At 41.5% G+C, this 26935-nt stretch overlaps 2 protein-coding genes across 4 annotated transcripts in view; one reads left to right on the forward strand and one right to left on the reverse strand.

The window, feature by feature from the left end:
* Positions 1–26935, reverse strand: part of RTKN2 (rhotekin 2) — a 266798-nt gene that overhangs the window by 86498 nt on the left and 153365 nt on the right. The gene's annotated exons all lie outside the window — the stretch shown is intronic.
* ZNF365 (zinc finger protein 365) lies at positions 718–25742 on the forward strand. 3 transcript variants are annotated; one of them, XM_074959956.1, is made up of 5 exons: positions 718–959; positions 2022–2765; positions 14698–14878; positions 18834–18871; positions 24433–25742. In XM_074959956.1, the coding sequence occupies exons 2-5, from the start codon at positions 2035–2037 to the stop codon at positions 24671–24673; spliced, it is 1191 nt and encodes a 396-aa protein (XP_074816057.1). In that variant the 5' UTR covers positions 718–959; positions 2022–2034; the 3' UTR covers positions 24674–25742. The 3 variants fall into 3 exon arrangements, with proteins under 3 accessions (XP_074816057.1, XP_074816059.1, XP_074816058.1); XM_074959958.1 differs by lacking the exon at positions 18834–18871 and having other exon boundaries at positions 24433–24604; XM_074959957.1 differs by lacking the exons at positions 14698–14878; positions 18834–18871.

Genomic DNA, 26935 nt, shown 5'->3' on the forward strand with positions numbered 1-26935 from the left:
CAAACAAACAGGTGTCTACCTGCATGGATTGGGGCCTTAGTTACCTCTGTTACTTGCAACTTAGCCCTGGTCTACAGCTAAAAGTTAGACCGACCTAGCTACATTGCTCAGGACTGTGAAAACTGTCACGTCCTGTGCAATATAGTGAGGTGAGCCTACCCATTCTCCCACTGTAGACGTAGCTAGGCCAATGGAAGAATTCTTCCCTCAAGCTAGCTACCACTTCTCGAGAAGATGGATTTACTGTAGCAGTAGAAAAACCCCTTCTGTAGCAAGTGGCTACATTACACTTACTGCAGCGCTGCAGCTGTGCTGCTGGAGCGCTTGCAGCACAGACATACCCTTACTATAATTCAAAATACAAACTTGCAAACCCTACTACACTTACATCAGCCTACGCTGCCATATAATCAACACGTCAGTGACAGTAAGATGTGTCTACAATGGCAAAAGTCCCGTCAACCGCAGCAGAACCAGGATTTTACCCAATATGTCCTACTGGCTCAGTATTGCTCTTGCCTTGCAAAATGCTTAGTTCCCTCCTCCGTATCATTACTTGTCATTAAATTGTTTGTGTCTGGTTTGCACTTGTTTGCTCCTATATTAAATGATCAGATGACGTGTTGAGACTTAGACGCTGATTTCTCTTGCTCTCTCTCCTTTCCCTCTCTCATCGTCTCTGTTTCCAGTTGCTTTATGCAGGCTGTTTTCTGCTCCTTCTATGCTGGCCTGAAGTGGATTTTGCTTTGTGCTCTGCCTGAGCTCTCCGCTTTAGCCCAGCCCCCTCCTTTATCCAGATGCTCCTCCCCGCTCACTGCTCAGCTCTATGGGTTGGTGTGAATGAATGAGAGAGGGGGGTGTGAATAAGTGTGACTGTGCTGGGCTCAGCGTGATTTACGGCTCTGCTGAAAACTGCTTTCCCTGCAGCTTCAGCACCACCAGCAGCAGCAACAAGTCAGGTAAGTGCCTGCTCTCTGCACCACAGAGCCTGGAGGCGGGGGGAGAAAGAGAAAAGATGTGCTTGCTGCAATCAGTGCATGTGTTTGTCAGTGCAGGGAGGAATGGGGTTTAGGGGTGTGCCTGAGGGAACTGGACTGAGCTCAGAGCCCTCGGAGAACTGGGTCTAGGGAATCCAGGGAGGCAGCATCAGGCACCGTACACACTGGAGGAGATGGGTCGCCTAACAAACACACACAGGCAGTAGAGAGAGGTTGGAGCTCTGCCTAATCTTCCCCAGCCCATGCAGAAATAGTGACCTTGTCTTATTTAATCCACTGTACCTTAAACATCTTTGTGCCCTCCACATGCACACTGCACAGCCCCCCTCTTTTGCACTCCTCTGCATGTAAGTAGCCTCTCTTTGCCCCCTTCTGCTTGAAGTCCTCTTCTTGCATCCCTCTGCCACCCCCCTTCAGCTTTTCTGTGTGTAAGCTACCCAGCCCCCATTTGTCCCCATTTGCTGAGTTCATGTCACCACCAGTACTTTCACCTATCTGCATGTATATATATGCACAGGTACAATTTTAGATTTGTCATATTAACGGAAACAGTTATCAGGTCTTATTGCTTACTAGTCAACATAATGAATATAAAAATCCTTGTTATTGGCCTTTATCTGTGAGTAAGGAATAATAATGAATGTATGAAAAAGCATAGTAAGCTATTTAGTTTCTGAGCATGCTACGCTACAGACTAACGTACAACAGGCTAGCTTTTCATATATATGTAGTCTGACTGTTAAATGCTACAGAGTCAGTTGCTCTCACTATCATGATGTTTCCGTTTAAATGAGAGCCTAATGAGGCCTTTGAGGCCGCTAAAAATGTTACAAATTAATTTGTTGACTTTATTCTGCTGTGTGATGTGCTGCCATTCGAATGAGATGGTTGAATTTGCTTTCCCAGGAACCAGTTTGAAAAATCAGTCTGAAAGTTTGTTCTTACTTCTTGGTTTGTATTAGCAAAATATGAGCGTCTTTTTGAACAAACCTGAAAATTAGTTGGTCATTTCTTTCCTTCCAGGATTGAGAGAGTAATGCAACAGCACACTTTTGAAGAAAGCAGACACCCCTGGCAGGAGTCATTTGAAAATGTCAGCATCTGCATGCCATTTCGTTGCCCACGATGTGGTGACCACACTAGATTCAGAAGCCTTTCTTCTCTGAGGGCACATCTGGAGTATAATCATAGGTATGAAGAAAGAAGCCTTCTGACAAAATGCAACCTCTTTTCTTCCCTCAAAGATACAGACGTGCTCTCTTCCTCAGAGACCATGACTCAAGGAAAACTGGGGAACACCAGCAATGCAATAAAACAAAAACCATCCTACATAAATTTTTGTGACACCTCACATGAGAACCCAAAGAACAGAAAATCACTGGAGATGGAAGCTGAAAGGCCTGTCTCTTTTGTGGCAAATTACGGGTCAGCAGACTTCACAGATGAGCAGATTTCTAAACCGCGGGTTCCAATAACAGACTCCAAAGCCTCTTTTGAGGCACATGTACGAGAAAAGTTTAATAGGATGGTAGACGCTGTAGATAAAACAATAGAGAAGAGAATTGACAAGCTTACCAAAGAGCTGGCCCAAAAAACGGCTGAGCTGTTGGAAGTTCGGGCCGCTTTTGCGCAGCTGTCTCAGAAGAAACAGGAAGTTCAGAGGCGAGAGAGGGACCTGAACAGACAGGTGGACGTTGCAGTTGAGATGATTGCTCTACTGAAGCAACGTCTTACAGAGTCTGAGGAAGAACTTCACAGGAAAGAAGAGTAAGTGGAAGGGCAATAGAAGCACAGTGTTGATGGCTTTGTATGTGCTTGGAGAACATGTGCAGTATTAAAGTAGATTTACACACACACACACACACACACACACACGTACGTTCTCGTAACATGAAACCCACGGTAAGATATTGGTGGTAACTGCAATACAATAGATAATGCCAGTGTGGTGGAGGTTACTACTCTGGAAACAAACTGTAGAAGCAAAAGAATACCAGATACACCGCCTTTATGCCCTCATGTTCAGTTAACAGTAGTGCCCAAAATACCTTGGTCACCACTAAACAGTGAAATTGCAGCTTAGGCAGCACTACACCAAATGTTACCCTCTGTTATGCAAGTGTAATTCCTTTGACTTCAGTGGAGTGGCACAGATGTCACTGAGACTAAACTTTGACTTAATAAACAAATTGACATGCATGCTGCATACCATTTTTTAAAAGTGAGGTTTAATAAGGGCCAGACTGTGGTGCCCTTATCACTCTGACTAGTAGCTTACTCTGAGCAGTCCTATCCTAGAGGAAGTTATTCTCAGCGTGAGTAAGGGTATCACGATCTGGCTCTAGCAGAGGGCCAATGCCTGCCCTGTGTTGTATGGGTGCAGCATGAGGTAGCGGTAAAAGGAATTTCTTCTCCCCTATGGAGCAGCAAGGCATGGCTGCAAGCAAGTGCTCAAGAGAGCATTTCTAGAAAAACCTGGGATGGGGTTTGGGGGATGGGAAGTAGATCTATAAAAACAGAATTTTGTGTATCACTGGAATCACAAGCAGATTCCAGACTCATTTTGGCAAGCCATCCATCTAAAAATATGTTCATGATGCACCCATTAAAAATGTACCAATGTTTGTAACATTATTTATGGATGAACTACTTACAGTATTTAGCATTCTCAGAAACCCTTTCAGACAGTTTGCAACAACAACTTACTTTAGTTAAATGCATGTTCTTTAAAATGTGATGCTCCTAAACTGGTTCATTAGTTACCAAAAAGAACTATGAGGAACACTAGTAGATATGACAGTGATTTAAAACAGATCTAAGTTTCCAAAATAATAGATCTTCTACTGCAGCGTTTTTTCATGCGGGCCGGATCCAGCTCCCACTGAAGTCAAAGGGGGTATTGCCAGGGACTTCAGTGGGGCCAACATTTTGCATTCTTTCAATTACATGAGAAGTCTTATTAATGCCAGTCAGAGCAGTGGTCAGACAGGGAAAAAAAAAAAGTGCTGGTACTCTCCAAAGCTGTGCCCAGATGTGAGGTCAAAGTGAGATGCATTAAATAGATTGTGCAAATCTTTGTAATAAGATCACACTTCCCCCTTTTGTGTGAGTGCTTCGATCAACAGACACACTTTAAATGACGACATAGTTAGGCCTCGGAGTTATCATCCCACTGTGCTCCATGGCAGCAGTTTACATCTCTTAGAAATAGTCTAAGAGATGTAAACTCTTACAGACTAACACGGATACAGACTAACACGGCTGCTACTCTGAAACCCACCAAGAATTTGACTCCTGAAAGCACCTGCTCATGCATTGTGTGAGTAAGAGTGAGGGGAGGCTCCTCACCCTAGGAAACCTAGGGGCCCTGCAGCAGGTGAGGGGAAAGCAGGAACCAGAATATGGTCCTTGTGGGAAGAGGCAGTAGGGTTGCCAATTTTGGTTGGATGTATTCCTGGAGGTTTCATCACATGACAGTCTTTAATTAAAGATTAATCTTTAATTCCTGGAGACTCCAGGAGAATCCAAATGTTACCCTCCGTTATGCAAGTGTAATTCCTTTGACTTCAATGGAGTGGCACAGATGTCACTGAGACTAAACTTTGACTTAATAAACAAATTGACATGCATGCTGCATATCATTTTTAAAAAGTGAGGTTTAATAAGGGTTAGCAAACCTAAGGGGCAGGGACTGGAATTTACTCTTCCCCACCCCACCCCACCCCCAGAAATATTTAAATTGGTGCCACTACCTTACTGGAATAACCATACCAGTATAAAGTATCCTTGTACTGCTATAACTGTGTCTAGACTAGGAGGGCTGGACTGCTTTAACTATACTGATATAGTTAAAGTGGCACAACTGGTGTGTGTATATGAGCCCTCAGGCAGACACATGAAGTGGAGCACCCACTGGGACATCACACAAAGAAGAAGGGCCAGAGATTTCTGTTTCTATTTTGTAAAAGAGTGTTTAATATTCTAGAACACTAGATACAGTCACCAAAGATAACTCAGGTCACTGAGCCACCTCAATCTGACCCATGACTAAGACCACACAGATGAGTAAAGGTTGTGGATTGAGTGGAGCCCTTGAGCAAATTTCAGAGTTAATTGGAAAATGTGGACAGAAAGGAAATACTCAATGTTTGATGAAGGAGAGCAAGAGTCAGCGTGAATACCGTGAGCTTCAGAATACCACGGAAACCTGCACAAAGGGAATACATTTTAAGCTTCCAATTAGATCACTGAAGCTAAGAGCAATTATGAGTTCAAGAGGGCCTCTAGAGGCTTGTTTCTGGAAAATAAGGGGATTTATTGGTATGGTGGGGAAAACAAACAAGCAAAAGGGGTTTGATTTTAATAAACCTAAACAGAGTAAGCATGCAAGGCAAGGGGACATTTGTGCATCCCTAAATTTTAGTATGTGAGAAACATTTAAAAGATTAGAGACCTGGGCCTAAGTAGTTCTCTCTGCCTTGATCATTGTTATGACTAAGGACAATAAGTAGACAGCAGGAACTCTCCCTTTACAGAAAAACACAGTGCTGATTTTAATCCAAAATCCAGAATTTCTACTGGCATTTTCTTTTTGTTTTGTCTATTTGGTCTTTCTATGTTCTCTGGCTTTAATATAAGAACAAGACATAAGGGCACTTATTAAGGACCAAACTTTCAGTACTTAGACAAAACTTCCATTGGTTTCCCTCTGTCACCCACCTTCCATATTGTTAGTTTCTTACTCTCAAAGTGGAGTCATTATGCTGGAATAAAAGTCACCTTAATTCTAGAAGACTGTGTCCACATAGGGAGCTGTTGTGGAACAGTTTATTCCACAATAGCTATGCTAATCAACTTCCACATGAAGAGTAGGCCTTGGAGCCAAATTGTGACTTGTTTTTCCATGGCAGTTCACAGAGCTGTTCCCTTATGCCCCTAAGTAGCAAACTGACACAGCTGTGGTCAGTGGCTCTCTGGAGCACATATCCTATTCCTTCTGTGCATCTCTTGGGATGCCCGTAGGGGAAAGGGAAGGAGCAGAGCCATGGCTACATCCACTTGCACAGAGAACAGAAAGGGGATTCAGAATACTGGAGGTCATCAACTCAAGCCATTTGTGTCAAATTTCACAGAAACTTGAAAGAGGAGTTGGGCTCCCCTTTGAAAGTCAGTGGGAATTGGGTGCCTACCTTTCCTTGGAACCTTTGAAAAATCTCCTTCAGTTAGTTAATGCTTATCACTGGTGTACATTTAGGGTCACTTAGGATGTGGAAACTATTGAGGCATTGCCTTGCTATCTACAGCAAAGAAAATTTTTGCCCATATCCTCTTAAACCGATTACTTCCCCTTGTTGAGGAAATATTGGCCGAATCTCAGTGCAGTTTTAGACCATCCCACGGGACAGCTGACATGATTTTTGTTGCATGCAAAATCCAGGAAAAATTTTGGGAGCAAAATCAGGACCTGTACATGGCTTTCCTTGATTTGACAAAGGCCTTTGACTCTGTCAATCACAAAGCCCTGTGGAAGGTGCTGGCCAGATCTGTCTTCCCTCCAAAATTTATTAAGGTCCTAAGGCTTCTCCATGATCAGATGACTGCCACAGTTTTCTGCAATGGCCTTGAGATGGAACCTTTCGTCAGAAAAATGGGGTTAAGCAAGGATGCGTTGTGGCCCCAACCCTGTTTTCCCTCTACTTAACAGTCATTTTGGTCCTTGTTAAAGTTCATCACCTCCCCAATGGAGTTGACATTCAATATAGAATGGATGGGCGGCTCTTTAATCTTTGACGTCTCTTCTCAAGGTCTAAAGTCTTCAGGGTGTCCATTACTGATATTTAGTATGCTGATGATTCTGTCATCCTCGGGCACACTGAGAATGACCATACTGGATTTTCTTGCACAAGCTTACCAAAGCCTAGTACTCTCACTCAATATTGAGAAGACTAAAGTGCTCTATCAACCTGCTTCAAGATTAAACTCAATAAGTTTATGGAGGAGATGATATGATGGGATAACATGATTTTGGTAATTAATTGATCTTTAAATATTCATGGTAAATAGGCGTAATGGTCTGTGATGGGAAGTTAGATGGGGTGGAATCTGAGTTACTACAGAAAATTATTTCCTGGGTATCTGGCTGGTGAATATTGCCATATGCTCAGGGTTTAGCTGATCACCATATTTGGGGTCGGGAAGGAATTTTCTTCCAAGGCAGATTGGAAGAGGCCCTGGAGGTTTTTCGCCTTCCCCTGTAGCATGGGGCACGGGTCACTTGCTGGAGGATTCTCTGCTCCTTGAAGTCTTTAAACCACGATTTGAGGACTTCAATAGCTCAGACATAGGTGAGAGGTTTTTTGCAGGAGTGGGTGGTTGAGATTCTGTGGCCTGCGTTGTGCAGGAAGTTGGACTAGATGATCATAATGGTCCCTTCTGACCTTAGTATCTATGAATCTATGAATCTATGCTTCAGGCCTTGCACATGACCCACCACAAATCACCATCGACAGTCAGACTTTGGAGACAGTTGAGCACTTTTGCTACCTCGGTAGCAAACTTTCTCAAAATGTAAAACTCGACAGTGAGATCCAACACAGGATCCAGTGCACAAGCGTTTCCTTTGAGAAATTGTTCTGACACGTTTTCATGGACCATGACCTATGGCAGGATACCAAGATCCAGGTCTATAAGACAATCGTTGTTCCTACACTCCTCTATGGATGTGAAACCTGGGTGACCTATCAACAGCACCTCAAGAGTCTGGAGAGGTACCACAAACGATGCCTCTGGAAGATCCTTTGCGTCAAGTGGCAAGATCCCTGCACTAACGCCAGCATCCTTGCTGAAGCCAATGTCACCAGCATTGAAGCAATGATCCTCGTGCACCAGCTACGTTGGACTGGACATTATGTGCAGATGCCAGATTTTTAGCTCCCTCTACTCTCAGCTCACCCATTGTCAGAGATCCTGTGGTGGTCAGAGGAAATGCTACAAAAACACACTGAAAATGTATCTTAAGAAAACTGACGTGGACATCACAAGCTGGGAAGAGCAAGCTACCAACCAACCCCAATGGTGCCATATCCTCCACCAGGCAGTGGCCCACTTCCAGGAGAAGTGCCTTGCCCTTGAAGCTGAAAAGAGAGAAAGGAGGAAAGCAAAAGAAATAACTTTCTCCCAGCAGGCTGCTGGCCTGCCACAAAATGTCTGTATCTCCGCAGGCAGATTTGCAGTTCCAGGGTCGGACTCCTGAGTCATCTCAGGACCCATATGGAAATCCGTGGTAGAAATCATCCTCGAATCAAGGGATCACCAATCGATCATTTAGGGTCACAGAAGAGGTTTTTTTGTGAATGGGTGACACACCTTAGGGCCAAATTGAGAACGATCTGACTCATCCTAGTGAGTCAATGGAACTACTCATGGAAATAACTACTCATCAATGGGAATATGAGGTTCACAATCGGACAGAGACCAGCGCAACTCATGCTTTTTTTTAAAGTACACAGTGGAATGTGCTTCTGATTATTTTCAGCAAAGGCAAAGACAAAGACAGTCTTTGCATTGCCTGTAAGTACAGTAATTGGTAGAGCCAACCAGCCTTAAGGTGATAATACTTACTGGGCTGATTAAATTCTATCAAGACAGCAACCTTAATTTCTAACCAGACCTCAATATTTATGTGGTACATTACCAACCAAAGAACTAAAAAATAAAGCTTGCTGTATGATAAATTAGCAACATTCCATGTCTTAAAGCAACTTTAAGGGGGGGAGGTTTGGACAAAGTTGTTCAAAACTGTAATTATTTTAAGGGTTATTATTTAGGGATTTGACCCCAAATCTTAGTAACTATCTTAGTATTTTTGTCCATTGAAAAAGTTTGCTGGAGGAGAGGATACTGTTGCAATTGACTGTAATCTCAGAATTCTCAGAATCTGTTCATATAATCATATTCTCAGAATCTGTTCAATCCAGATGGCTGACAGAATCTATTATCCCTTCCTGTGCATAGTTTTTAAGTAATGAGAAATATCTTCACCCTTAGAGTTACACCCAAACCCCACCTCTGTGTCTACAAAAGTATATAATTACTTACAAATTGAAAATATTTTAGACACTCAAGGTATCTACAAATGTCCATAATCTTAACACCAAGAAGGCTCAAGGAAACAAGAAACCAAAGTGTTGGTTCAAATGATCTTGCAGGACCAGTGTGAAATCCAGAGGCTAAATAAAGTCAGAAGAGTGAATCTCACCTATTCCCGTCTATGTTTTGTGATTCCTTGCTTATCAGGCCTTATGGGGGTTTGGAGGGACCAGCCTCTGTGAATAAATCCACAGAGATTCTGAGCTCCACCGAATAAAGCCATCACTGCTTAGAAAGTGTCCAAGCAGGGCTCAGGATTTTATGGCCTACATATTTTAAGGCATTATTTTAAGTGATAGCAGATAAATGAGGTATTTTTGAAGAAACAAAGGGTAGGAATCTTCAGGCTAAATGACTATGGAAAGGAGAGCCAACAGATTACATTTGGGGAAGGTGAGGAAGAAGATAATGTTGAAAATGGAGGGGTTCAGGCGGGTTTAATAACCATAGAGAGCCTGTTTAGAAATATTAGAGGAGTACACAGGGTGCAGCATAGCTAGCATGACCTAAAGTAGTTCTTTTGAAGGTACAGTGCCCCAGCTTTGAAGCAGCCCTTATCAAATGTTTTCCACTTAGCCTCTTCAGCAGACTAAGGGTGATTTTGTGATAACACTGGTCCCAACTGTCTTGCCTTGGTATATTGTGTGTATTCTCCATTCCGTCCCTCTAAACAGAGGGCCCCAAAATGGGGAGGATGACACTGACTTCATTAGGAGCAGCATCTGACCATACCATAGTGAGTGTCAGTTTTTCTGTGAAGCAAAGGAGTGAAAAATAGCAAAATGGGGAAATTCAGCATAGGTAATATTAACAAAATCCAAATTAGCTAGCATAGGCAAGGTGTGAAAGGGAAATAAAGAGAAAAAATAAAGAGCACATAGCTATTAGTAATATATATATTAAAAATAGATCTGAAGCAAGAAAGTCATATATAAGCCTGTGAGTAAGACCATGCAAACTGCCTGGAGCGAAGGAGGCAATTAAAAAGACAATGTAGCTGTGGTGAAGTTAAATGAGTTTGTTGAATTAGTCTTCTCTAGTATGGATGATGAGGGAAAAAATTCCCCAGTGAACAACTTCTAGGTAATCAAGGCATAGCAATGGCAGAGAGAAAGATGTCTCCAAGGAAGAGGGTTGGAACAACTGAAGAAACTTAATAGCAGTAAATCCTCAGGGCTTGATGTTGTTCTTAAAGGAAGTAAAAAATATAATAATTATAAGATAGGAGAGCTACTAACAAGTATGTCATGCACCTTAACAGAACAGGAGCTGTGCCTGAGGATCAGAGGGTTGCTACTGTGGTGCCTATCTTTAAAAAGAGAGTAAAACTCACCCTGGGAGTTATAGAGTGGGGAGGCTCACTTCTGTAGGGAGAAAATTAGTTGATAGTAAAATCATTAAAGGCACATTAATAAACTGCATGGATGAATCTACACTAAAAAGCACAGGATTTACCATCCTCAATCAGACCATTTGCCCATCTAGCTTGGTGTCCTGCCTTTGACAGTGATCTCAATCTTCCAAAGAAAATCAATCCCTTACATAATATATCTGGCCAACTATGGATGTGGAGGAAGGGGAAATTACTTCCTGCCCTCTGCAGGCGATCCAGTCACACCCTAGAAAAGGAGATTAGGTCTCCTTTTAATGATCTTTCCTGATATCATTAGTATTCATGAAATTATCCAGCCCATTTTACAGCAACTGCCAATTATTCAACACTTGATGAGCTGTCACAGTGAATCTCATCAGGATGACTATGTACTTCAGCAAGTAGTAGCTTCTCATTGCTCTACATTGGCTGGTTCAGTAGCTGATCCTCCTGCTGCTTCTGGGGGGAAGGGAAACCAACTATCTGCCCCTCTCCCCTGCCAAGAGTAATGGATTGTTACCCACAAAAAAATCCAGGGCAGTCCACCTATACCCTACTGAGGGCTCAAGGCATGACCCAATCAATTTAGGCCCCCTCAGCCTTTCCCTTCTGAGGACTCAGGGCGTAAGGCACCTATCCTTACTTATGGGGCTCTGGAAGAAACTGGGTCAGTTTAAGTACCTGCCCTTTCCCTCGGGGCTCAGGGCTTTACGGGTCTGCGGGGACCTTTTCCTAGTGAGAGAGCCTTACACAGCTGTGCTCTAAACATCTGTTTATTAGCAACACGCAGAATACATATACCAACCAAATCTCTTATGCTCACCACTCCCAATATACAGACAAAATTCACCTGATGGCCAGTCAGGATCCTCTCCTCTGGGGTTCCGGCTATGCCTCTGCACATTACAGTTGTGCAGAGGGGTCAGAGTTCTAGCAGCTTGATGTTAAATTCCAATCCGGAGATGGTTCCCAAAGAGCATTTTTTTTATTACATCATACAGGTAAAACTAGCTACCTTCTTTAACTTTACTAAACCTATCACATTATTCAGTACCCCTAGGTAACAAAATTTAACCAATCACACACTGGCACCTACATTTTCTCCTCCCTCCTCAACTCTTTTTATATTTTATCTCTCATGCCCAAATTGTAACTTATGACCTTCTTTGTTTGTGCAGATGGGCAGCATAAATTCACTGGTCAGAGCTTACCTTATCTATTTTACCAACTCTTGGGGTCTTTCTGTTTCCTCCCTAAACTTCCCAGCACCTGGGTGTCTCTACTTTACAACCGTTGGTGTTATAACTCTTGTTAGGGGCATGCCTGAGTTGGGGGCACCTTAGCAGCAGTGGAGCATTTTCCCCCCTTACTTTTAGTGGTGAAATCCCAGAGTTTCACCCAAGGCTGGTTTAGTATGGGGTGAGTTAAGTCGCAGGCCTACGGTATAACAAACTGCATCTTTCCATGTCTTTGAGTTTCCTGTCTCCTACTAAACAGTAGGGCATGTAGGAAATGAAACGGCAATTTGTTTGTTAATGCAAATTCATTATTATTTTCTGTAAAGTTTGTTGCAAAACCTTGTGTTGTGTAATCTATGCAATAACGTGGGCAGACATATTCATCTGATCATTTCTGGAGGAGTAACACTAAGACAGATTTTTTTTTGTAAATAAAGTAAAAAATTTCCTCAGTCTGACACATACAGGGCCTTTTGATTTGCTGTCCAGGTAAGTGTAAGATTCCAAAGGCCTCTATTTGCTCTCGCACCAGTATAAATCCAGAATAACTTCATGGAAGTCAAAGGAGTTACAATGATGTAAGTGAGTTAGTGAGAGGAGAGTCAAGTGCTAAAATTCATCTTGGTTTTAGTGTTAGCATTATCCTAAACTCTGCTCTGTGCCTTTTACCTGATTATAGAAAACCTCATTTTATTCTGGAGCAAGCTGTAGTGACAGAAACCATACATAGCCATAAAGCAGGCATTACCCAGTAGACAGTTTGAAAAATAAGTTCCCATTATCTCATTCTTGCTTGTCACTAGCAAAATCTGGAGTATGTGTAAGTAAATATCCTAAAAGGAGCTGGGATGAAAGACAAAGCCTTTGTGTATGCCTTGAAACAACCATTCCTGGAGAACCTTCCACTTCCACTCCTGCTAGTTCAGAGAGCATTTTAGTGCATTCTGGCATAGGCACCGACTTCCCCTCTGTCCGGTGGATGCTCGACCCAGGCCTCCCAGTCCCACCTCACCCCACCCCTGCACCGCCCTCACCCCACCCCTAAAGACCCCGCCCCTTTTCCGCCTCCTCCTCTGAGCACGCCCTGTCCCTGCTCCTCCCCCTCCTTCCGGGAAAGTCCTAAGTGCAGCCAAATAGCTGTTAGGCGGCGGGGGATGGGGGGAGGAAGCGCTGGGAGGAGCGGGAACTCAGCATGCTTGGGAGCGGGGGAGGAGGCAGCGAGGCGGGGGCAGGGGGAGTTTGGCTGCCTGTGGGTGCAGAGCACCTCTAATTTTTCCCCATGGGAGCTCCAGCCCTGGAGCACCCACGGAGTCGGGGCCTATGCATTCTGGTATTGTTTACAGCAAAATCCAGAGGTAAATCAAATTCTGCATGTAAAGATTCCATAGTCATTTGCTTGTGCCTGACACTGCTCATGAGACAGATTCAGTTCATGGTTTGCTGGGCAGAAAAACTGTAAGGAAGCTATTATCTACAACTATGTGGAATTAAAACAGTTTTTTAGATAAACTTAAATACGAAGAGAAACTTCTGCGTACTGATGAAGAAACAGGACTTTAGAAAGTCATTACCAGTATAATGTTTTTCTTTTTAGCCACTGTTTATAGTGTTCTCATCTCAGACTACATTTTTCTCTGGCCAGTTTTGCCCTTTTTTATTTACCAAATACTGATTTCCCCCCTCCCATATTCTGTGTTTTGAAGTAAGCTAAAACATTTGCATATCAGTAACCTCAGTTTATCTAGCACTTTGTGATTAGGGGCAAATCTGACATGCTCAGAATTGCACTTAACCAGCTCACTCTTCACCCTGCCCCTTTCCTTACCATGGCAGTGTAGAGGGATTATGCCTCAGGCTATCTTACTTAGCCTTGCTCACACTTTGTCTGGAGCACAACGGTCTTTTTCTGCCCTAATGTGCCCTTTGTAAGGATCAAGGCCAAAATGCAATTTAATGGGCATGCCAACAGTGGCTCTGTTGAATAATGAAGGGCTGATGTTTTAAAATAAAGCTATTTGGGAATCATAAAATTGTTTTATTTCATTTAATTAACAGGATAGGTGAGAAGTTTTAGGTTTCTTTTAATTTCATGTCATATTTCAGGGTTAAGTGTCGAACTGGTGTATATGTAAACAGGGAAAAGGGCACCACATTTGCAATTGAACATTAAGGAAGTGTCAATCTTGGAAGGTACTAAATGTTGCTTTTACAAAATATCTCCAGCCACCACAGTTGGTGATGAAGGTTATTTCTGAGATTATATGGGAGATCCTCATCTACCATTTGTTGGCCCTTCATATTGCTCATTATGAGTGCAAGTCTCTTCCCTGGATGTAATAAACACAGGAGTGTTTTTAGTGCTGTTGGCAAGGAGTTTACGAGATGAACTTGTCAAGAGCTTCTGAGGTGGAATTTCCATTTAAGGAAGGAAATTGCCTGAATTACATTTTGCTAAATCTATCCCATATTTGCATGTTTTTATTTTAAGACACAGCTCTGAGCAGGGGACATTCTGTGCGCCATCCTGGCCCAGAAGGAGCTCCAGGAGGCCACTGTGCTTTAGTAAGTTCCTGGGAAGCACAGCAGCTGTGCCACCCCTTAAGGAGTGCACGGGGGTATGTGGCATAGCAGGGCAGCCTTCCTACCCATTGTGGGGTGGCCTGCACCTTCAGGACTGCTAGCAGGAAAACAAGGAATTTCTTGGAGAGTCTTTCCTAATCGTATAGATATTCCAAGTCTGTCTATTTTCCTTATTTCCAATCACAACCAGAAAAAAGATAAATATGGCAGTAAACACAAAGGCATTGGTAGGAGATTTCTACAATACAGGTGAGAATCCCCTTTCCACTGCTGTTTCTTAGCAACAATTACAACAACAAAAAAGCCAGGACTCTTTCCAGTACTTCGATGTTGCTGTATTTCAAACACTTTTGTCTTACAGAGAGGTTGTTACTTTTAACCACTTCCTGGAAGAGGCAGCTGAGAAAGAGGTCCGTGGGAAAGCCAGGCTCCAACACTTCATTGAGAATCTATTGCAGCGGGTTGATCTGGCAGAAAGACAACTAGAATATTATCAAAATCAACAGATAATGTGCAATTACAATGATGTCAATGAACATATGGTAAGCACACAAGACTGTCATCTAATGCAGATGTTCTCAAACTGTGGGTCAGGACCCCAAAGTAGGTCATAACCCTGTTTTAATGGGGTCACCAGGGCTGGTGTTAGACTTGTGGGACCTGGAGCCAAAGCTCAAACGTCACCGCTTGGGGCTGAAGCCAAACCAAAGGCTTCACCCCTGGGCAGCGGTGGGGCTCAGGTTACAGCATAACCTCCTCCCCACCCTCCACCGCCGCCGCCCAAAAATGTATTTTTGGGCAAATTTACTATTTGCGGAAAAAAGTCACTTATCTCTACCTAGCAGTGAAAAACTCACCTATGACTTGGGCTGATGTATCCATAAATGTAGCTGTACTGTACATATATTTATGGAGAGAATTAAGAATTTCACTTTTTTTTTTTTAAAGATTTCAATGCCATGCAGTGGTGTGGCTGGGGGAGCAACACATACAGAAGCTCAGTTGATCCGAACCCCATTCCTTCCCTACCACTCAGCCAGACTGCATTTTCTTTTCAGTAAATGATGGCAATCTTAGAGAAGAGTGGAAAAGGACTGCAGTAGCCAAAGGTGGGAAGGAGAAAGTGAGGAATAATGAAGTGTCCATCTGCCCTTTTGCTAAAAGGTCTTGCCTTTGGGACAAATAGCCGATATAATTTTTTCCATTAATAACCACTACTATCACTTTGAGTCAGTAATTTCCCTCTAATATATTACATTTGTGTGGCAAACTTCATCCACAAGAATTCCAAAGGCCTTTTGACACTTAAATGGATACAGAGTACAAGCTGTACCTAGAATAGACTTCATCCATCGTGGAAATGCAGCCACGTTAGGTGAAAAAAGCAACTACTGGTTGACTGCACACAGTGCTTAACAGCAGTTTAAGGGTAGAAAGCAAAGGTCACCTTAACTTGACATAGTAAGTACTGAAAGAGTAGAAATTTGGTATGGAAATCAAGGCTGATATCTCAGAAAGTGCTGTGAGATCTTTAAAGAGGACTATGGGTAAGAACCTTTGTTTTAAATTGCATCTGAAAGAGTACTCCCAATAGCAGAGTTGCCTTTTAACAGCATACTGAGCCATTGTCTCATGGGGGGAGCACTGCCTTCTGAATCAGCTGCACTACCAAACGCTGACCATCCTGACCTTCCTGAGCTCACAAAGTTACCACAGAAACCAACATGGTGTGACTACAGGCATGCTCAGCCTAATAGGCTGAAAAGACAATGGAAATCAGATCAGAACTCCAACAGAAAAATTTACAAAAAATACAGGGGTAGGGGAAGGATTTACTGGACCAATAATTATTTTTAAATGCTGAATTTGGGAGACAAATTTATTTCAGGATCAAACTTTCAGCTGTGGGCACTAGGTTTTTTGTGTCTATATTAGACAATTAGAAATCTAAACACCCACTACAAATGTGCTAATAGTTGTGCAGGAGACACAAAATTTATTGTGTAAGTTTACAAGTTGTGTCAACAGTAAATGCCTTCAAAGTCACTTGTCCTCTTGATTCTAAGAGCATTATTTTCTTTTTGAAACCTGTGTTGTCCAAAAGTTGTTACTATCTGATGGCTTTTGGCCATAGCTGGTGTCCTATGTGAAATGATTATTTGGTGTGTTAGTCCACTTCTCAGTGAAGAACAGTGATTAGTGACAGGTTTCAGAGGGGTAGCCGTGTTAGTCTGTATCAGTAAAAACAACGAGGAGTCCTTGTGACAACTTAGAGGCTAACAATTTTATTTGGGCATAAGCTTTTGTGGGATGTAACCCACTGCATCAGATGCATGGAGTGAAAAATACAGTAAGCAGGTATAAATATAGAGCACATGAAAAGATGGGAGTTGTCTTACCAAGTTGGGGGTCAGTGCTAATGAGGCCAATTCAGTTAGGATGGATGTGGCCCATTCTCAACAGTTGACAAGAAGGGGTGAATATCAACAGAGGGAAAATTAGACCCTACTACAGAATAGACTCCTTGGGGAGTTCCAGCCCGGCTGTTTGGAGCACACCTGAGGCGGCTCTTACTGTGCCAGAGGTTGACAGGCCTCAGTTGGTCCTGGGATTGGGGGTGGGGAGAGAAAAAGGGGTATAAAGCTACCATTATGCCCCTGCCCCCTCAAGTGAATGCTAGCTGAGAATCAAGCTTAGAGATTTTTAGTTGTTTTTGTAGAATAAATATGATTTGGCAAAATTAAAGTTTGCGAGGGAAAATGTATTTAATCCAGTTTAATGGGGAACAATGTCTTATTAATTATCTTCAACACAATAATTACTTCTCATTGTATCTACACTGTATAATCAAATGTGAAGTACCTACAGTCAGCCCTTGCTATTCTTCTTTAGCAATTTACTTTGATTATAGTTACAAAAAAAAAATTGTAAATACCTGCTGGTAAATGAACTAACAATGCATACATAATTACAAGATTTAAGATTATTTATTAAGTTGGAAGAGTTGTTAGTAGGAAAAGAAACTTAAAGAAAAAATTCTTTGTTTAAAATGTTCCTAGTAGTGAAAGAAGGGAAAGATGGAAATATGATTCTGCATACTGAATATACAGAATTGTTTTTGTAACTAGAATAGTTTAAAAATATTCCATTATTGCACTTCAATCATTTAAAATTTGGCTTTAAATTTTAAATGAGTTAAAAATATGAGCAACTGGACTAAAAATATACAGCTGGAAGATAATTTCATAGCCTTTGATTGCATGGCCTCAAAATGAGAAAACAACAGTGGCTTAACTGGAGAGATAAGATGGGTGAGGTAATATCTTTTATTGAACCAACTTCTGTTGGTGAGAGAGAAGCTTTCAAGCCACACGGAGCTCTGCTTCAGGTTTGCAAATTACACCTATAGTTGCAGTGTACACATAACTAAAGTGACCAGATGACCCAAAATACGGGCTTTGCATTTAAAAAGAAATCCCTTTATCTGTTTCCAAACAAACTGTTGCTAAGCTATGACAAACCTCTTCAAAGTCTCTGGGATCTGAATTACTACTTATTTTCTTCCACTACAAATACTGGGCTACGTGCTAACAATATTTAGAATTTAGTGCATGGGGGTTAGGAAGCACTGCAAGTTTGCATCTGTTGAATTTCATAACTTTGCGGAAGACAGAACGAAGCTTTCTTCTATCCCCTCAACCTCTAGAACAGGCAGTGAGTTCTACCTCTTAAACATACTGATGTCCTGAAATCTGTGTAGATCTCGGGGTGCCCCTAACTGAGATTAAAGTTAAAACACATGTGTAGATCTTTGCAGGATCAGGGCCTTAGATACACATTGGTTTTTGTAGATATAAAATGATTTAAATGACAGAAGACCACTGTGCATAGGCGGCATATGAGTTTTTCGTTTGGGGAGGCTACACCCAGGAGCGCCAGAAGCTCCCTAGAAGTGTGGGGGGGGGCCCACGGGTGCCCAGACAGTGTCCCCTGCTTCCCCGCTCTGCCCCTCTCCCTGAGGCCCCACCCCTGCTGCTCACTCCTCCTCCCCCCCACCACCTGTCAATCGCCCTTAAGGCAGGAAAAAAGTGGGAAGGCTTTTGTATGTCATTTCATTTTGCTATTATCTTCATTTATCTATATGACCTCCCATTTTTTTCCTGCCTTCCGGCCGAGTGACAGACTGGAGGGGGAAGAAAGGAGCTAGCAGCAGGCAGGGCCTCAGGAGAAGAGGAGGAGCCGGGGAGGGAAGGGGTGGAGCAGCACGGAGCAGCGCCCCTCGACACACTGCTGCCACTACTAGTGAGCTCCCAGGGCAAAAAGGTGGCGGGCAGGCATGCCTCCAAAGGGAGGTGATCCACCTCCATCATTTGCCCCCTACATGGCCAGTCTTTTTTATTTTAGGGAGACTTAGCCTCCCCAAGCCTCTTATATGTGCCACTCATGCCACTGTGATATTTGCTCATAATATGAACATTTTTCTGTTTTTTTTTCCAGTTTACAGACCTCTCATCAAATAAGAAACCCAGATGCCTGTATGTATGTCATTTCATTTTTCTATCATTTAAACATGCTTACATTTTTGCATATTCTGTATAACCCTGATCCTAAGTCCATTACATTGGACTTCCATGGGCTTTGGAGCAGGTCCTATATTTGATGATATATATGCATTTTGCATAATAAAGGAAAAACAGGTGTTTTGCTAAATTAAAAATAAAATATAATTTTATTCAAGAAAAAATAGAATCCTTTTGTGCCAATACATTACTGCTTCCTGTTTGACCATATGAGGTTTTTGCAAAGTTTGAATCTATTAAATGAATACATACTAAGTTTCAGATGAAAATGTCTTTAACATTCTGTCATGGCCATTCTTGAATACCATATGTAGGAGATTTATACTTGCCACTGTCAGATTTTTTAAAGGGGACACAACTTAAAAATACCATATTATAAACAAACAAATGTCCTGACCTACAGTATGACTAAAACAGTTTCAATTTTTAAAATCAAATTTAAAAATGCAACTTTTCACTTTGTTAATTTTTTAATTTCTTAGCTTGGACAATGGAAATTATTGGAATCAGTTTCACTTTTGCTGATAGGGTAGGAATTATTAATTAACAGTGCAGGAGTTGGTGATTTTTGTGTTTGTTTTTTTCACAATTTATTCCATTAGAAATTTTTTTTAAAAATCATGAAACATTTCTTTACTAACCTAAAACCAGTAGAAACAAGCTTTTTTCCAAAAACCTAAACTTTGGCCTATACTTGAGCTGACAGTGTCTCTAAATTTCAGACCCCTATCACTGTTTATATGATTGGAAGGAGTGGGAGAGTGTGTGAAATGAAACATGACGTGACAAATTCACCTAAGTGGGTATAACTCCGCTAGAGACCATGGAGTTGCACCCACTTATGTCAACATTGTAGAAATAAGACATATCAGGCCAAGTTCAATCAAACTTATGTATTGAAATCAGATGTGGGTAAGTGACATGGACATGGATAATTGAGGGGGTTGGTAACAGCATATACAAGTTTATATGGTTTAAAGCAGCACAGTTTAGTAGAATCCAGTAGTTGACACCATCTGCTGGGATTTCAGTGGCCTATATGAAATAACTTGCAGGTCTCCATCCAGCCACTGATAAACAGTTGTCCTTATGAAAAACACCAATAGAACGGGCACTAATTAGCAACCCAGCAATCTCAGCAGATACACCAAGGACTGAATCAGCAGATGGACTGAAATTACCTGCTGCTTTATAGAGATGGTTACCACAAACAGAGCTGAGGCAGTATGGGGAAGCTTCTGTTGCTGCTATGCCTGTTCTGTGGATGAAGAGATAACGTCAGTTTCCATAACTGTCAAGCCAGCTGGTTTTGAGATCACATTACAAATTAAATTAAAGGTTAAAGAGTTAAGCAAGCATTATATGCATCAGTTGATTTCACATATTGTACCTCTATAGTTTACTTTCCGTAACACAAATATATTGGCAATTTGATGAAGCTTCAACTAAAAGAGAATTTTCCTACAATATTTTTATTTTAAAAAAGTAGCATTGTGGGTCACTGGTTGTTCAAGCAAGAGAACCAGGTTTGAGTCCCACCAACACTCTGGGAGGAGAATCCTCAGTTGGTATAAGCAGTTATAGACCCACTGGGCCTATAACACTTCACATCAGTGTCCTACCGCCTTATGTCAGAATGTACTAATAATCAGAGGTGAAACAGAGGATAGGACAATTGTCAGAGCCAACTGTCAAAAGGTGTCAAATCCATCTATTCTGTAATAACTCAGTAACTCTCACTGTACACTATCTCATCATCTAGCAACATAGACTAGTTCATAACTGGTTGGTGTGATCTTTTACCATTATGATCTGTTTTAATGATATAATAAGTATTTTTAAATACATTGAGGTTTTTTAAAGTTAATTTGCCTTCCACATGCACTGATGTTTATAACTATGAGGACTGTAAATCATTTGTGTCTGTAACGGTGTAGCACCCACCTCTCACGAGACTCCCTTCTGGTCCAATGTGTCTGCAGTCATTAGCCAGTCCTGGCCCTGGTTTTGAGGCGTGCCCCCAAGACTTCCTCGCTGGAGGCACTGGTTTTACCTTCTCTGGTCTCTTCTGTCCCCAGCTTTCCAGATGGGACTCTTAACAGTTCAGATACCCTTCTGGGGATTTATCACTGTCCAATTATAGGCCACTGCCCCAGTCGTCTGGGGCAGGGGGACCCAGGCCCACCCACTATATCTGATCCCAGCCACATGTCCTTTTAATGAAACTGCCTTCAGTTCCCTAGGCCACTTCCCCATGGTCTCAGCTTTCCCCAGTGTTCCACCCTTAGCTCAGGATTTTTCTGCATTGAGGCCCAGCAGTCAGCCAAGTGTGCTTTCTCACTCCCTCCCCCAATCCCTGCCCACACTGAGCTGTCCATGGTACTACAGTTTCTTTTGGACAGCCAGCAGCACCATGTACACTCCTCTGGTTCCTGCAAGGAACTGACTGTGGTGTGCACTGCAGCTCCTTTTCATATGGCCCCCCTGGGCCCTGATAGGCTGCTCTCTACAGCCTCCCCCCTGATTGGCTGCTTTCTGTGCAGTCTCTCCAGGCAGTTTGGAGGACTTCGTTCAACTGCTCCTTTCCTGGGAGGAGTGTGGTAGGACCCTGAGACCTCCAGCAGGGGGCCTCTGGGCCTAATCCACCCCATCACAGTGTCATATTAATTTTGGTTGCAATTTTCAAAGTAGCCTAAGAGAATTAAGCACCCAAATGCCCTGTGACCAGCACCACCACTAACTCCAGCAGCAAAGCCCAAGCTGGTGTCGGTTGACATTAAGGGAACTATGCTAATTTACACCAGCTGAGGATCTGTCCCTGCTCTCCTCATTGGTTCTTCAGCTTCTCCTCAATGTCTCCCGTTTGCCTGCCAAAATCTGATAGCAACTTAACTTGCTGGTGGCAGCCACCTCTCATGTCCGTGCTGCTTGAGATTAGGGTTGGGGGGGGATCAACATTCCAAAAACTCTTTATCTTTCAGCACCTCTCCTTTGAGGTTATGGGGTTCTTTTCTCTGTGTGGTTATGTTCATGAAATTACCTCTACAGTAGTAATCTTAACAAAAACAAGAGTTAAGTTAAAGGAGAGAAAATGGAATTAAATTAGCAAACAGTTTTTCTTTTATCTAAATTTGCACTTCTTATAACTTAAACTAGCTAATGCAGTGTTGTTGTAGCCATGTCAGTCCCAGAATATTAGAGAGACAAGGTGAATGAAGTAATATATTTTATTGAACCAACTTCTGCTGGTGAAAGAGTCAAGCTTTTGAGCCATACAGAGCTCTTCTTCAGGACTGGAAAAATGTATTCCTAGTGTCACAGCAAAATGCAAGGTGGAACAGATTGTTTAGCATAAGTAGTTAGCACATACTGTGGTCCTCCATGATCCTTTACGATATGTACTAACTACTAATGCCCTCTTCCACCTTGTATTTTGCTGTGAAGCTGGGAGTACCTTTCCCAGACCTGAAGCAGAGCTCCGTGTGGCTCAAAATCTTGCCTCTCTCACCAACAGAAGTTGGTCCAATAAAAGACATTACCTTACCCACCTGGTCTCTTTAAACTAGCTAAGGCATTTTCAGTATAGTTACAGAGGAAGCAGAAAAATAAATTGTTTTCAAGATGTAAACTATCTCCTCCCTTTGACTATTTTTGTCATCTTTCCTTGCTGATTAGATACTCTCCACTGTGAACAGAAATTTCTCTCTTATCAAGCCCTCCATCTGGATCTGTTTGTATCCCAGACATATCACCTTAGATCCAAGCCTAGTTCCCTGCTTTCTAAACCAGGTTTCTTCAGCTACCTACACTCACAGTGGGGATTGGGTCACTGCTTTCTCCAGTAAATGGTCTATTAAAGGTACAAAGGCATTTGCTGATGCTTAATAGCAACCCAGAATAGCTTTCTAACAGGCAGATTGGCATTTTCCTCAATTCCAAGCCCCTCTTTTCTGTTGTTATAAACTGTGAATTAGAGACATAGGTCCGGTCTGTGTCACATTGCTATTTAATTTCTATGACGTTTGGACACCTAACTCCCTTTAAAAATATCACCCTTGATATATTTTATTTTGAAGAACATTACTGAGTACAGTAATAATGTGACTGAAATTATACATTGGGATAGGTCTATAATCTGCCTCCTCCTTGAGAACAAATGAATCAGCTTCACGATGTTATATTTGACAAATACAAACCGCCGTGTCTTTCAACATCAGCCAATTAATTGGTCCAACATACAGTTCCACGAATGCAATGTCTTAAAGCAAAAGCCACAGTGACATCTGTAACAATTTTCTGTTCCTATGGACAAGATTTCACACTGGGCTACATTTGAAGGAAAAGATTATTTATAGAAAATTTATTTTGCCAGTAGTTTTCTGTACTCTTCCTGCTATTACTGAATCGTTTAAGTTGGACCCAATCCTCCAGTCATTCGCTGAGCAGAACTCTCACATTGAACAAAGTATTAGGCCATGCTACAGTGTCAAAATGTTTATGACTAGAGTTCTAAAATTGAAGTTCAAAAATAAAGAATATAGCCTGCAACATGGAACTCTGATTAAGTTGGCAGTGCAGCTTGGAATTCTATGAATATGGGGTTTGAATTGCATGCATTTGACCAATTGCACCTTTTTCTAGAAAGGTCTATCAAATGTGCAGTACAGTTTAACATTCTGAAGTAGCTCTGGTCAAGTCAATTTACTTCAATAAAGTCACATTAGGCATGAACTAGGACAAACAAAAGAAGGGGAGGTTGGCTTGTTTTTAGGCTTAAATTCTTATTCTCTTCCCCACACCAATTACTTATTATTACTATTGATCCACACACCCCAAAAATTCAGAATTAAGGTTAACTCAACAAGCATGATTTAAAAACTAAAACTTCCTCAACTGGTCAGCCAACCAGAGGCTTCAGACTTGAATTTGCAATACTGACTCTCAGCTTGTTTACAAATAAAAGGCAGATATCTGCCCACGGGGATTTGCCAGCACCACAGCAACCAAAGATCCAGCTGAGTTCCCACCACTGAGAAGTCACAAGAGTCCCACTCCCCTCTCTCCACTGCCACTATGGTATATGTCAATATTATTATTTAAAAATCAGGGTGAAATTCATCCACTGCAGAGGGCTAGCATGAGTCCTGTGCACCACTTAAGTCCCTTAAATCCCTTTAAGATGTCAAAGTAGGGCATGTATGCCTTGTGCTAGCCAGCAGCACATGGACAAATTTCACTCTAAATGAACATGTACTAAAAGTGCATCCCATGATACACATAGAGTGTTCCAGTAAGAAATAAATGCGCATGTCTATATTTCCTTGGAGTAAAGGGAAACTACTACATGCTCGTCTCAACTCTTACATAACGCTCTCCAAAGCAAAAGAACAATTTACAGTTATTCTAAAAATGCTATTTTTACCATGCAATACCCCCGGTAGCCGCAAGTGCCCAGCACCTTTAAAAATCAGACCATTTGCCACCTTTGCAAAATCTGACTTTTTTTTAAATTTCAGAAGCCGAGGAAATCAGCATGGTTCATATAATATACCTGATGCAAAACCTCATTCCCTTCAAAAAGATAGAATGTTCCTAAAGAAAAACAAGGATGACAAGAACAGCATCCAGCCAGTTACATTCTTCTATGAGCCTGTCGACTGCTCAAGAGAGCTATGGAGGCCACAGAAAAGAGGTGAACCAGTGAGTGCTGCCCGAAAGGTGAATTCAAAATCCAAGCAGGGTAAAAAAGGCAAATAGCTACAGTAACAGATTATATCATATAACAACACACAGGAGCTACTGGCACAAGGCTTCAACAAAACAGATATTGAATCATGTCTATTAGCTAAGCATTGTACATTTCCTATTCATTTGTTACGCCATAAAATATTAAATATAAATATATAATATATACAGTATGAAAGAATATTTTTATTATTTAGGAATTTTGTTTCTCTTTTGGGGTCTATAAGCGAAGTAACATTTATTTATGTCAGTTTACATTTGATTTTTCTATTTATTTAATGCTAGAGCCTATTGAAAATGATCCCAGTATCTTGCTGTATACTATTGTGGCCATATGTTTTATAACCAGAGATTTTAGTGACACCATGTGGTTTACTAATCTAATTTCCATCTATGTCGTTGCGTCAGTTCAGAAGAATCCATTTAATTGGCATCCTGATACTCAGTCTTTGCGCTTAATTGGTGTGATTGCCAGGAAACATGTTCAATGACTAAACACTACATACACCAGGTTTCAGAGTAGCAGCCGTGTTAGTCTGTATTCGCAAAAAGAAAAGGAGTACTTGCAGCACCTTAGAGACTAACAAATTTATTTGAGCATAAGCTTTCGTGAGCTACAGTTACTGTACTCCTTTTCTTTTTACATATACCAGCACACTTAGTTGTGAGAAGTGCATTTTAGTGTAATCCTACAGTGCTGTCTTCAAAGCTGTTCATAGCAGCAGATTGGTATTTGCAATCCTGAATTTTCTCTGTGCAGCCTTGCATGTTCATTTCATGCTCCTTCCCTGCTTTACTATAGCTGCTAAACAAATTGATTTTACCTAGGGCCAAATTCCAAGCTGGTGTAAATTGACACAGCTCAATTAACTTCAGTGTTTGCTTTGAAAATGCTATATGCTTTGTATTTTCAGTACTGTTATAACTCCTGCCATTGTTGATCAGCAGGAATTGAACTGGGGAGCTCAGGCCTACAATCAGAAGCTACTTTGTCCATGTCTACACTGCAGTTAGACACCTGCAGCTGGTCCATGGCAGCTGACTCGGGCTCACGCCAGGGCTCAGGCTGAGGGGCTGTTTAACTGCAATGTAAATGTTTGGACTCAGGCTACAGCCCGAGCTCTGGGACTCTCCCACTTCATAGGGTCTTAGAGCTCAGACTTCAGCCCAAGCCTAAACGTCTACACCTCAATTAAACAGCTCCTTAGCCCAACTCCTTAGGGTCAGCTGGCACAGACCAGCCTCGGGTGTCTAACTGCAGAGTAGACATACCCTTTGATTAACTCCATTACCAACTAGCAGTCGTTTCTTTCCCTCCATAGATCAGCAGCTAGAGGGAAAGATAAGGTACACTATGTGCCAGCGTGTTCCACTGTATTATGTGTTTTTAGGCAATTAATGAATATTTACCAGCACAGTGTGTTACATGATCCTCTCTTAATTGGGATGATAATTTAGGTCCCAATCCTGCAAATTTTCATCTGTATGAATACTCCTTTCACACACTAATACTTCCATTGATTTCAAATAAACACATATGAGTAAGGATGTTAGAAAGGATTGGAACCTTAACTGGAATGTCTCTACTTCCACTGGTTTGTGCCAATTAAAAGGATTCTACTTGATCATCGTGTTCTTCAGAATTAATTGTGTGTTTATATTTTTGGTAGCATTAATCCTTATGACAAGTTTATAAATATTAGCATCCTGTTGAGATTACTGGCAAGAATTGTTTTCTCGAGAAGAAAATGAATAGCTGAGTCAAGTCTCTGTTTAATTTATTTTTTAAACACTCTTAACAGATGCAAATTGTCTTTGTGGAAGCTGTTTTTTAAAGTACATATATAAAGATGTGCAGAAAATGTTACTTGTTTTTTATAATTACGACTGTAAGCCTAACAGTGAGAAGAAGCAGAAGAAAACATATCACCATGACTATTGCTGCAATAAACTCTAGATTTGCAATATATTTGATATAGAAGATAACTAATATGCTAAAATGCAGGAAACAACAAATGTCACACATTTTTCATTGTATATAATTCCCAGAATGTACCATAGTGAAGAATGAAACGATTGAGTTCTCACTTTTATTTAAGATAATGTAAATGGAACTATCATGCGCGTGTTTAAACTTTCACAACACTGTTTCAACTGAAAGTCACAGTGTAAAAAATTCAGGTATTTAAATTGTTGACATTTTAATATTTGTTTAGATATCTCATTGTCAAATTTATCATTATGTCATGTTATATGTCATGTGCTGGTAAAAAA

Source organism: Natator depressus, chromosome 7, assembly GCF_965152275.1.
Source record: "Natator depressus isolate rNatDep1 chromosome 7, rNatDep2.hap1, whole genome shotgun sequence".
NCBI lineage: Eukaryota > Metazoa > Chordata > Testudines > Cheloniidae > Natator > Natator depressus.

Excerpts from the sequence above, each read along its gene's own strand:
- ZNF365 (XM_074959956.1), top strand. The coding sequence starts at position 2,035 with ATGCAACAGCACACTTTTGAAGAAAGCAGACACCCCTGGCAGGAGTCA. Across the intron at positions 14,879-18,833 it reads ATGATGTCAATGAACATATG|TTTACAGACCTCTCATCAAA; the intron begins GTAAGCACACAA and ends TTTTTTTTCCAG. Across the intron at positions 18,872-24,432 it reads AATAAGAAACCCAGATGCCT|AAGCCGAGGAAATCAGCATG; the intron begins GTATGTATGTCA and ends TTTAAATTTCAG.